At 38.1% G+C, this 13,633-nt stretch overlaps 1 protein-coding gene across 1 annotated transcript in view; it reads right to left on the bottom strand.

Moving 5' to 3' along the window:
- Positions 1-826: 826 nt before the first annotated feature.
- zdhhc9 (zDHHC palmitoyltransferase 9) overlaps positions 827-13,633 on the bottom strand; it is a 121,687-nt gene continuing 108,880 nt past the window's right edge. Inside the window, exons 6-9 of the mRNA XM_073058252.1 lie at positions 10,997-11,099; positions 10,141-10,244; positions 7,039-7,126; positions 827-2,561 (exon numbers count right to left, since the gene is read on the bottom strand). Coding sequence (XP_072914353.1) covers positions 2,340-2,561; positions 7,039-7,126; positions 10,141-10,244; positions 10,997-11,099 — 517 coding nt within the window. The 3' untranslated portion in view covers positions 827-2,339. The remainder of the gene's footprint in view (positions 2,562-7,038; positions 7,127-10,140; positions 10,245-10,996; positions 11,100-13,633) is intronic.

Here is a 13,633-nt window from a genome sequence, read left to right on the forward strand (position 1 = left end):
TTACTTAATTTAGATCGCATGCATGTTGTTATAGTTGGCTGTGAAATAATTAGAAATGGGCTTCAGATGTGAAAGAAGGTTGAGCTTTCTTATTCAAACACTCAAAATGATCAGATACAACACACACACACAAAATGCTGGAAGAACTCAGCAAGTCAAGACACACGTACGGAGGTTTGATGTTCCAGGCCCGAAACGGCAACTGTTAATTTCCCTCCATAGACACAGTCCAACTGCTGAGTTCCTCCAGCATCATGTATGTGTTGCTTAAGATTTCCAGCATCTGCAGAATTTCATGTTGATGAAACTATCAGATAAAAGCTGTTACAAATTATTACCTAACTTTTGCACTAAGTCTTAAATTACGTAACTAAGTTTTTGTAAGGAAACCTATGCTGCAAAATGCAGTTTCAGTCCCAAGACTTAATGTATCTAAAGCTACCACCTACAGAATCCAATTGTGCTACAAGTTATTTGGTTGAAACTCTAAAAGGTTCATAAATACTTAACCCAACCACAGACTCCTGATATCGCATTTGGATCATTCTGTTTTGAAGGGTTCAAAATCAGAAGAAACTGCATTTTTTCCTCAGAATCTTGTTTATAATCAGAGTATTATTATTAAAAATCATGCAAAAGGAAATGTTGGGTCAGTGCAACTTCAGAACTATTTGTCTTTCTAGATACAGTGAATAACAGACAGGGTCACTTTATTCAGATTACAAAGCACGTTCTGTTATTGGTGTAAGGATGTGCAATAATGTAGAGACTAATATAATTACAATAACAATGTTGTTTTGCACAAAAACACAAGCAAATGAATCAATTTCATAGTTGTCACCATTTCATTCAATAAGACTAACCTCATTTAACACATTATCATACATATCAATCTGCAAGATATTACAAATTTCCAAATGGTTCCATTCAGTATCATCAAAGGCACTATAACCTGTTCAGAAGAGGTTGGGAGCACAAACATTTTCTTCAGTCTTAAAACCTTTGTATTTGTGCCTCAGTTATGGACTTTGAAAATTTAAGCCAGTGTTCGAGTCTAACTTAGAAGCCTTTTAACTAAGCCACAGTTTGTCCTTGGATCCTTGCTGAAATTTAGTAGTCTTGAGAAACTGCAAAACTAGCCTTTGGACAATTCAAAACACTAGCTGATTAACTACAAGGGAAAAACAATTCCATGCATACCTCTACTGCTGTTAAAAGACTTCATTTATATTAAATTATAAAGTGGCACCAACCCATTTTTCTGCTTTTAATATAATTCACTCTCTCCCAGCAATGAATTATTTGTTAAATTTGAAAATACGACGTCTGTAAAACAAATTCCCATCAACACAGACTTTTTGCTTCCTTTCTCCCAGTTCTATATTTTGCACATTGAGCTCAAAAAGTTCTTTAATGTACAAGGCAGTGGAACTCCAGCTTTAATGGTGAGGTTCAATTTTTCAGGAACTGTTTCTCATAGGTAATTATCTTAAGCTGTAAGCTATTTCACATATTTCCATAGTATTGTGTGACCTGGTTCAAAAATTGAACAGTAAATTTATTTTGTGTAAAGCCACATAGTTCGACAATATAATATTAGGAAAGAAATTGTAATTTCATGAAAACAACATCCAATGGCAGCATCAGTTCATTCATGAACTCGTATAGGGAAAATCTAATTTTAGGTCTAGGTTCAATGTTACTTACCCAACATCAAATTCATGTATCTGAAGAGCCCTATTCCCTTTCTCTCTCACACATATACACGCACACACGAAAACTCTCACATAGCCATCTTTATATAGCTTGTGTTTCATTCATAACATGCCAGTAATTGGTGATATTATGAAATTATCCTGGTAAGTTCAAAACATGTCAATATTTTGCATAGCACCTAAATGAAATTCAGCATATTACTACACGAGGTATTCATATAATATTGTCCTGCCGGTTATTTTCATGAAGTTACAAAGTGAAGTGGGAAACAAACTAAGAAATTAGCAGTTACTTCTTTCTGAAAAATTCATTTGTCAAACTGCATTTTTGTATTTTTGAAGTAAAATAACAAATGTGAATGCATGATTGGACAAATTTGGCCATAAATATGCAAATTGGCCCTGAAAAGTCTCTGAGCAATTTGACTTTTTCTTTATCGTTCCTAATCTGATGCTGCATCACAGCATATCCAACTTCCAAAACACCTTCATATAAAACACACAATACTGATCAGATGGAAATTGTAGTGTCAATTCTTTTTGCACCTTAATTTAGATAGAAGAACCATCTTCCAACATTTTGTGCCCCTTCTTCTGTTTGAAATTCCTTCAGGAGCAAATTTACTAAAGGGCATGTCCTCGATATGTTCCTTTTGTAAGTGCATCTCTTCGCAGGACTGTGGTGCCAGTCTGTATATTCAAGTCCACTGTTGGTGGGGATGGAAGTGCTATGTTTGTATTAGGTGATAACGTTGTTTCTCTTGCTTCTGGTTCCATTTGTCCAGGAACGAAAGGAACTACTTTTAATGGTGCCTGCTCATTGGATATCAAAGGAGCTTTACTTGCCTGATAGAGAAGAGAACATTGAGATAAGTTATTAATAAAAGTTTTCCATTATACTGTCATGCAATTTCATCAAAGAAGAAAAACGATTAAAAAGAGGGTTCAAAAAGGCCCTGATAATAATGTGGCATAATATCATTATTAAATAAAGGCTCAGAATACATACTTTCACTTCTTTGACCCAGAGTCAATTTGACGGAATGAAGTCCAATTTCTTTCCATTTGCAATTTTTTTTTGTGAAAATTACAGAATTTTTACAAGACATGAGAAAGTAACAACTGATGCAGAGGTGCAGTTATTCAGATGCTACCTTTCCCATACACTGATTTCAGAAGAAACAATATGACCTCAATTGTTCAGATTTTTGTCAAACGTGCATTTATGCCTAATAGTCTGTGACTTTGAATACATTATAGTCAGAAATGGTGGAAGTGAGGTCATTGAAGTGATGACTTCTGACAATATTTTCATGAATGAGTTGCAATGATTGGTGTAACTTCTATGTTAGTAAGGACTGGATAAAATAGCTGGCAGGATGTAAAATAAGTATTTGATCATGATTCAATATCCTGAAAATACTTAGTTCAAAACATGTAGTCCATACGAAGGAATTTAATACCACAGGAGGATAAACGGATGAAGCGATAGCTTTTGAGAGGTGTAAAAAAAAAACGGCATAACAGAAAGAGCTTTTGACTTTAAGACAGCCAAGCACACAGTTTAGATTATTTAGTTGTCCTAATGAAGTTCTTCAGTGCTGCCATATCAAGCTGACATGTTCGGCACAACTTTGTGGGTCGAAGAGCCTGTATCATGCTGTAGATTTTCTATGTGTCTGACAAAGATGGTGGACAATTAAAGGACATCGGAAACAAAGGTTCTGTGAGTATCTCCATTCTCTGTAATAGTCAAACTCAGCACAGGAAAGAAAAAGACTAGTGGAGCTTGTTGCAAGCATTTTGAGCCTGAAACTGCAGGTGGCTGATCGATTCTGGTATCCTCTTGTAGTTTCCGTCAATAAAAAAATACATACAGGTAATACGATTTATTCCATGGAAGAAAGTAATGGCCAGGTTCACTGGATTAAACAAGGACTGTCAGCCCTAAAAATACTCGGGCTGCAGCCTCACTATCCAGAATTAGCTGTGCCATACCAATAACATTACAACACTGAGATTTATCAAGTAAAGAGGAAAATTGCTTTCATATGTCCTGTCCTCAAGAGACGTGACAGTTCTAACCTTTTTTATTCATTTGGATAATTTAGACATCTTTGGTAATACAGCATTTCTTATCCATCCCTAAATTCCCCAAGGACAAAGAGAATTGGTGTGAAAATCTTCATCTAACTAGAGTCAACTAAAGAGGAAGGTTGTACTAAGAGAAACCCAATTACCTGCCTCAGGACATTAACGTAGGGCATGGGTTCCCAACCTGAGGTCCATGGACCCTTCGGTTAATGGTACCCTGAGTAGGGATTCCTGGGGGAAGAGGTAAATAGAGTCGGTATCCCCTTGAATACACCTGTACAACGAGAGTCAAATCATTTCCCCTTAATGTTCAATGGCAATGCTGTGGCAATGCATCTCAAGGATGCTCTGCTCCCTCTACACTCATGACACAACTCAAATGCCATCTATAAATTCACTGCTGATGGCAGAATCTCAGATGGCGATGAGGAAGTGCACAAGATGGAGATAAATCAGCTGGTTGATGGTGCTGAAACAATAACCACGCAATCAATATCAACAAAACCACGGAGCTGATTGAGGACTTCAGGAAGGGGAAGTCGGGAGAATGCACATCAGTCCCCATTGAGGCCTCATCAGTGGAAAGGATGAGTAATTTCCAGTTCCTGGGCGTCAACACCTCAGAGGAACAACCTTGGGTCCAACACATTGCCGTACTCATGGAAAAGGCTCACAAGCTTCATCAGGAGTTTGAGGAGATTTGATAATTCACCAAATTTCTACAGATTTACAGTGGAGGGCATTCTGATTGGTTTGCTCACCAGCTGGCATGGAAATTCCAATACAAGGATCGAAAGAGACTGCAGAGACTCCAGATCCATCACAGGTTTAAGCCTCCCACCATCAAGGTCTCCTTCAAATGGTGGTGCCTTAAAAAGGTGGCATCCACCATTAACGACCCTTACTGCCCAGAACATCTCCCTTCTCATTAATACTGTTAGGGAGGAGATGTCAAAGTCTGAAGAGCCATATTCAACATTTTAAAATAAGTGTCTTTCCTCTCCCATTAGATTTCTCAAAGGTCCATGAGCCCATGCACATTACTTCACTATTCCCCATTTGGACAATTTATTTCTATTTTATTGAAATTTATAGCAACGTTTTTATGTCTTTGCGCTATACTATTGCCACAAAACAACAGATTTCAGTGATGACAACCCTGTTGCTGAGCTTCCACCACTGTGGGCACACTGTCCTCTATCTGCAGCCTAACACCCCTCAAAAGCACCTCCCAAACTGATGGCCACCACCACTTACATGAACAAGGGAAACATGAAAATATCAAGTCACAACCCTGACTGAAAATAATAGTCCAGTCTCTTCATATCCCTAGATCAAAATACTGTAATTCTGTACCTACTATAAATGTTTAACAAGGACCTCAGTATAAGCAGAAGATGGATTGGACATAAAATTAAAATGTATCTGGCCATGGCCGATCTGAACACAACTGCAAGACCTATAATTTTTCCATACCCAATCAAGCTGTATGCTATAATACAAAATGAATATTCCTGATCTAGATAAATTCTGGGCTGTGTAAATAAGAGTCCACTGACCCGTGTCTTGCTGGACTTGGGTCAGTTAACTGGACTCTTATTTTCAGGGGCAATTAATTGTGGATGTGCCAGTACTACGAGCTTCAGGGACAATAAAGAATGGAAGGTTATGTTCCTGGAGCAGACAGACAGACTGGCAGAAAGAATGAGGAGGTGTACCGCACAGGAATCACACACAAAAAAAAATGTACACACAAGCAGTGAATGGACATGCTTGTGCAAATCTGGCTTTTGAAGATAGAGTAAGTTTAGCTTTGACACGTGTCCATCAAAACTTCAAAACATACAATGAAATGCATAGTTTTGTATCAATAACCAATACAGTCCGAGGGCGTGCTAGAGGCAGCTCACAAGCATCACCACACTTCCAGTGACAGCATAGCATGCGCACTAACCCTGACCTGTACATCTATGGAATGTGGAAGGACACTGGAGAACCTGGAGAAAACTCCCGTCATTTTGGAAAGAACATTCAAACTCCTTACAGACAGCGCAGGAATTGAACCCACATTGTTGGCTCAGTGAAGTGTCACACTAACTGCTAAACTACCATGATAACCATGCAAGGTAGTGGATATTGATATAAAAAGATTCAAATGGGTCATTATATATTTTTTTTGCAAAAAAGCCTGGCCATTCCTTCATAGTCTGAACTACAGTGGTCTCCTGTCAAATCTTATCATCAGGATAACTGCAGATTAGAAATAAATCCTCAGCCGTGTACTCACACTCTGAATTTTATAACAAGAGGAACAAGGGGAGAAAGAAAATAAAATGAAAAATAAAGTAATTACACAAATGTGTCACATCTGGTCCTTGGAACATAACACATCAGAGCAGAAAGATTTACAGCATGTTTAAGTATACAGGCGGACTATGGTACAGTGACTGGAGCTGGTTCCTCTCAGATTCAGCTCTGACCTCTGCTACTGTGTGTATGGAGTTTACATATTCATGACCACAGTGGCCTCACTTGGGCACTCCCGTTTCCCTCAATATTACAAAACAGGTTGGCAGGTTAATCTGGGGTTCGTATAGGAAGATAAAATGGAATTACAACAAGATTAGTATAAATGAATACTGGATGGTCAGTGCAGGCTTAAATGGGTCAAATGGCCTGCTTCTATGCTGTATGACTCTGCGTCTCCAAGAACAACAGTATTGCCCTAAAACATTCATGTTTTTTAAAAAATATTTTAGGCAGTGTTGGTCAATGGAGGGATATCATTTAGAACCTTATTGTACAGCAGGGTAAGTAGATCATTAGTACTCATACCCAAGGCTACAAGGAGCCTCAAATCCCTCAATCAAAGATAGCAATTAATAATGTAGCACTTCTTCAGTAAACCATCAAAATGCTTTCCCAGATTACATGGGCAATGCAGTAGGCACAGTAATGTAGTTGAATTCCATGCAACATCCAGAAGTTTTATGCTCTGAAACAGGTTATGAGAACCAAGTAGCCCATTCCTTCTCACTAAATCATATCACAGAAAACATTACTGAATTATATCTTTAACTAATTTAAATGATCTCTTTCATAGCTGTCCCCGATACCTTAGTGATATTAATGAAAATGTTCTTCCATAACATTTCATCGTACTTTTAGTTCTCCAAGTGTTAAATACATTCTGAGTAGCTCAGCTTCAAAACCATCCAACGAGTCTTACCGTTGTCTGTGGTGCTGTACAGGCAACACCATTAGTTTGGACTGAAATACCAGTGTCTTCTTTAATAAGCCCTCTTCTGTCAAGAACACTGGAAAAAAAACGTATTTGGGATTAATTCTTAGTTAACTAAATCTGGGAGACAGGTTGGTGGGCAGGGTTAAAACAAGAAAAAAAGGAAGAAATTGAGCAAAAGAACCATTCAGCAATCAAAAACATGCGACACAATATGGCAGAACTTCAATGAGCTGCAGCCATATTACTGGCACCAATATTCTACAGTCTTCAGCCACTCTTTGCACAATGGCGCACTTATTAAAAAGTCCAAAGCTGCAATTCACAAATAATTTCTTCAAGAGTCTTTGGCATTGGTAAGTTCTTTATATTCGTGGGAGGCTAGGGAGGGAAGTGTGGGAGCCCTGGCTGATCATTAGCCATGGTTTGAATTGCTGATAATTGAAAGGCAGCGCATGTGTTACCTTTACCTAAAAAAGGCGGCAAAGGAAGATGTAGCAACTATAGGCTGGTAAGTCTAACATCTGTGATAGGCAAGTTACTGGAACGGATTCTGAGGGGAGCGATATATGTATCTCTCCAAAGTGATCAATTAGGGGTAGTGTGCCAGGCTTTCTGCCTGGGAGATCAATGTCTTACAAACTTGACAGAGTTTCTTGATGTCATGGTTTATAACGTATGGACTTCAGTAAGGCTTTCGATAAGGTTCCATGTGGTATGGTGCTCTGTAAAGTTGGATCAGTAGGAAGATAAAGAGAGCTGGCTAGTTGGAAATATGATTGGCTTGATGGTAGAAAGCAGAGGGTGATAGTGAAAGGTTATTTCCCGGACTGGAAGCCCGTGACTAGATGTGCCTCAGATCAGTGCTGGGCTATTGTAGTCATCCATATCAACAATTTGGATAAGAATGTTCAAGGCATAGTTAGTGTGCAGATGACACTAAAATAGGTGGTATAATGGATAATGAAGAAGTTTGTCAAAATTACAGGGAGATTTTGATCAGCTGAGTAAATGGCCCAAAGGATGGCAAATGGGAGTTAAACTTGGAGAAGTGCGACGAGTTGCAATTCGGAAAGTCAAATGCAAGTAGGACGTTCACAGTCAATGGTGGAACCCTGGAGAGTCTTGTAGAACAGAGTACAGGGCTTTGTGAAAATGGAGTCACAGGTAGACAGGGTGGTGAAGGCGGCCTGTGACACATTGGCCTTCTGCGTATGGAGATGGCATGGTGCAATTGTACAGGAGAGTAGTGAGGCTACATTTGGAGTATTGTGTTCAATTTTGGTCACTTGTTATAAGAAGCAAGTTATTAAAGAGTGCTGTCAGTCCCTCTCCTTATAACACAGTCCATCAAGTGCTGAATAGAGAGGTATTTTATAGAGGGGTATGAAGTCATGAGGGGCATGAATACACTCAGAGATTCCACCCTGCCCCTAAGAGTTGGAGAATCAAGAACTAGTTGGCATAGGTTTAAGATGAGAGGAGAAGGATTTAAGGGAAACTTGAGGGACAACTTTTCCCCCCGCACAGGGTGGTAATTTACGTTGAGGAAGTGCTTGAAGCAGACTCATTAACAACTTTAACAACACAATTGGATGGGTACATGGATTGGAATGTTTTGGAAGGTCATTGGCAAACTGATGGCAAATAGGACGAGCTTGGATGGGGTAACTTGGTCAACATGGATCAGTTGGGCCAAAGGGCTTGTTACCTTGCTGTACAATTTTTTGACTAACCATTTTAAAATTAGCCCAATATTTAAGTATGTTATAATATTTGTGTTTCTCAGAGGTACCTGCACAGAAACCCAACTCAAGCCTGTCAGCAGTTAACTTGAAGAAATCAAATGACTAACAGTTTATTTTTGGGGCTATCAATTGTTTAAAAAGAGTAAATCAGCATACAGCAATAACCCGCATTTCTTTAAATATTCAGAGAAACATATTCGTCTTTGCTCTTCGATAACCACTTGATTGAATCCAACCAAAGTTTAGCAAGCTTTTACTCTGAATAAAATTCAAAGAAAATAATCACAGAAACAAATATTTCTACAAAAATATCAATTTCAACAAAAAACTGAGGATAATTATACAGCTGCAAAGTAAGCTACATGAAGTAAGTTTACTTAACAACTCTTACATGCTCAAAAAGAATCCCCATATTCTTCTAAATAAAAGACTTTAATTGGCCACTGTTATTAAACATACATATATAGCAGTCAATTTCTTATACAGTTTGAGTACCCCTCATCTGAAATTCGAAAATCTGAAAACTCCCAAAATCCGAAATTTCTTTGAATACTGATGACATCACAAATGGAAAATCCACAAGACACTGGGAAGATTCAAACGCAATCAGCAGGTCCCTGCTCGTCACTGACAGTTCTGAGAAGTGACCTCACATATGTAATGAACAGAAGTTAATGAAATATAGGAAAACACCACATAAAGTGAAAAATCATGTATTGAAAGAATAGGTACCACTTAACTGTATGCTGAGCATGAAACAAGCAAAGATCTGTCTCGATGGACGGAAAATTGAATGTAATTGCGAATACTCAGCAGGATGGTTACAGAAATTTAAGAAAATCTCAAAGATTTAAAAAAATTTAAAGCTAACGTGTATACTGATCATGAAGCAGCAGAGAAATTCATTGGTAAGTTTACGAATCATTGCTGGTGAAGATCTAACACCAAAACAAATCTACATACTGGTTGTTTTTATACCTTACCTTATTTAATGGTGTGTAATAACTTTTTTTGTTAAGTAGGCATGTGCGATGAACAAATGTAAGACAAAGGCTGCTTACCAGTAGCGCATAAATCCAGAGTCGGAAATTATGGCGATCCCAAGTTATCTATTTATAAAAATCCAAAATCTGAAACAGTACTGGCCCTAAGCATGTCGGATAGGGGTACTCAATCTGTATTATGGTCTATTGAACAGCAATGAGTTGAACAATTTACATTTCAATGCTGAAGGTTCAAAGCTTAAGTGACTATTAGCCAAGACATTGAAAGAGTTTTACTTCTGTTATTCCATTATGCACAGTAGCATTTTTATTTTTATTTTTATAAATGGATTTCCTACCTTGGTGGCACTGGCCCACAAAGGATCTCACAACAGTTTTTTATTATACCATCGTGGCTGTAAGGGTTATGAATTCCATTTTTACCTGACCAAGAACCTTTAATCTGTGTAAAAGAATTTCAAAAGATTGAACAGAATAAATTTTCACGAGTAAATTCATTCAAATCCTAGACATCTAACACAAGCCCTTAGGCATCACATGTAGTTCTTCGTAGTAACAATACCCATTTATAAAGATAGTAATGCCTACAAAAAGTAAATCTCAAAGGAAAATTCCTGTTGCATTGAAGACTAGTGAAGGTGATATTGATCATTACCCTGGAAGCAAATTGGCATTGATACGAGTTGTACAATTTAAATCAGTAATATATATGTGGCTAGTTTTATATTCTATCGTGCCTTAAGTAACAGCTAGTCTTGAAAAACAGGAAAATTTGCTTTATCAATAACATTAATAAGGAAGAACCCTGAACTGTGCAAAAGTTTACAATGTGAGTAAGCTAAGTAAATTGGCAAGATTATCATATTCACAATGCAACTGAACATGAATCCTAATAATTATCACCAAGTTCGTTTCCATAGTCAATCTCTACTCTAAGTTACAGAAAAACACAGAAAGTGGAGCCTAACTCAATAAAAGTTAACATTTTTAATGCATCTGTTGCAGTTGATTGTCTGTGGTTGCTTCCCCAAAACCAAGGTCTATTCTGTTACAAAAGGCCACTTGAAGGAAAGTGGAGACTACACTCAATAAAGTTGCTATTTTTATGAAATGTGCCTTTTGCAGTTGATTATCTATGGTTTATTCCACAAAAACAGTTTACATAATGATTTCTGTTTTATAAACTTTACTTACATCTTCATTTGTGGTTTGGTTCAGCGCAATAAGATAGGTGTGAAATCCAGACAGACCAATCACAGACCATAATGTGAAGAAGCAGATCACTACTTCCAGCACAGTAGAGGAAGAGTTAAAGAATATCACATCAATAGTAAACATTTCATGCAGTTATTACACGTGTTTAGTTGCCCTTTTCAACATCAAACTGTCAGAAAGCATTTAAAACAAAAATTATGCTCATCGTTATTTAAGTTAACCTTTAATACAGTATTTCAACTCCAGTAATACCAGTTTTAATTAAAAGAATGATTCTTGATGCCTACAAATGGCCAAAACTTTCATTTTTGAAGTATACAAATTTGATGTTGCATATTTTAAAAGTCCCCAGATTTGACCTTCAGAATCAGATGTGCAAAAATGACTGGACAGAAAACTGTATCTTGGACAGAGATAGAAACTGCAGACCCAAATTCATTTATTTACAAAGATATTTGTATCTAATATAAATACAGTTAATATTTTCCAAACACGAGTGGTGTTACATCTTATCAACAGTAACTTTCAACAAGTATAGTCTATAAGCTATTCAAAATTCATCACAAACACCCAGGTTTGTGAACCTAGGTTTAATTTTAGACATCTCAAGCCACCTTCCAGACACAAACTTTTGCTGAAAGAGCAATATCTTTTATATGTCATATCTGTCTCATATACAGAATTAGCTCTGCATCTTGTTACTTTGAAAGAGTACAGTTAATCTCAGAACAGTGGAGAACTCTATTGTAGTAGTTAAGTTGGTGGACTAGTTGCCAGGGCTCTGGTCTATTGATCTAATCACTACAATGGCTGGAGAATTAAAGTAATCATATACTGTGGAATTATCCACTTTTAAAAAGGCAGTGCCGGTAACATTATCCACAAAACCACAAGACTTTTGTAAAAGCCCATCTTTCACAGAAGGAAATCTGCCATCTGCATCAGAACTGGGTGACTTACAACAGACCCCAAATGTGGTTGACTCTTTATGGCCTCTTCATTTCAAGATAGGTGCGTATTTCTAGCAATGTTCAGGTCCTTTGAACATACAAACTTAAAACCTATTAAAGCCTATATTTTTTAAATTCACAGCTAATCTTAGTGTAGTAGCATTTAAACGGTATCTTGCCTTGCTGCTTCTCATGGTTTCCATGGAGTGTAGTGGATTAAGCAACCAAAACAACATTCGTGTCAAGAATGCCCCACCAGCAGTAAAAATGATTGAAGAATAAACCTTTTTTATGCTATGCTATTTGTTGAAAGGATCATACAGCTGCCCTGGGAAAGCTACATAGATTACAAAGTCTTCAATCATAAACACGGGAAATTCTGCAAGTGCTGGAAATCCAAAATCCAACATACATAAAATACTGAGAAACTCAATGGGTCAGGCAGCATCTATGGAAATGAATAAACATTCTATCATCTGGGCCAAGATCCCTTCTATCACCTGCCCCTGGGTCCCTTCCTCCTTCCCTCTCTCCTATGGTCCACCCTCCTCTCCTATCAGCCTCGTTCCTCTCCAGCCCTTTACCTTTCCTACCCACCTGACTCCACTTATCACCTTCTCACTATCCTCCTTCCCCTCCCGTCACCTTTTTATTGTGGCACCTTCCCCTTTTCTTTCCAGTCCTGAAGAAGGGTGTCGGCCTGAAATGTCAACTGTTTATTCATTTCCATAGATGCTCCTGACCTGCTGAATTCCTCCAGCATTTTGTGAGTGTTCAATGCTTACTCATAATGGTGCAAAACAACTTCAGTTTTTTCCAGAATTCTAACAAGTTCTTTGACGAAGCGTCGGGGAGGATAAAAATAACAGAGCAGGAAATATCTGGATTTTCAAGAGTCTTTTTAAAAGTATCACAGTGATAGACTCATGCATGACTAAGGGCAAAAACAAATGGAGTAAACACATCTGATCAGAATGCAGAATGCATCCTTTCAAGAAGTGCTTGAGCTAAATGGATAGGTGAAGTGAAATGGGAGGATACTTATGTGGATATGCTGGAACAGTGGCCAACTTTTGTGCTGTAAATGTTTTATAATTGTAATGCACTGTTCCACTAACATCAGAAGGCAGGGTGAACAAAAAAAGACTAAATCAATAACAGTTCTTAAAGTAGCTCAGTTGAGTGTTCCTGGAACGTAGGGAGGAGGGAGGGAAACTGCAAGAAAGGTTTTCTTCTAAGCTTGAAACCTGCCTACTCTTCAGTCAGAATTATTGGGGTCAAATTCATTGAAACACACAAGCATGAAGGGGCTGTGGAGAACAGTGCCTGCAGTGCCAGGAAGTGGCAAGAACTACCATCTTTCCCTTTTGTTTCTTGTCAGGCATATGGCAAAAATGAAATGTGACAACATTACTGAGCACCTCAAAAGTGGCAAAGCTCAATAACAACTCTTAAACTCCTTGGAGTTAAAGGACTGCAGCGCAGAAGAGCCACCAAGAACATTCTAGAGGCTGCTGAAAAGGCCTCGTGGTGGCTGTGGATCCACAGGGGGGGATCCGTGGATTAGTGTACCACTTGGACACAAGTCGGGGGCTGATCAACCCCGGTTGGATCGCCCGGGCGAAGCTGTCTGATGATTAAAGAACCGAAACATCTTACGACCCCG

This window comes from Hemitrygon akajei, chromosome 10 (genome assembly GCF_048418815.1).
Source record: "Hemitrygon akajei chromosome 10, sHemAka1.3, whole genome shotgun sequence".
Taxonomy (NCBI): Eukaryota; Metazoa; Chordata; class Chondrichthyes; order Myliobatiformes; family Dasyatidae; genus Hemitrygon; species Hemitrygon akajei.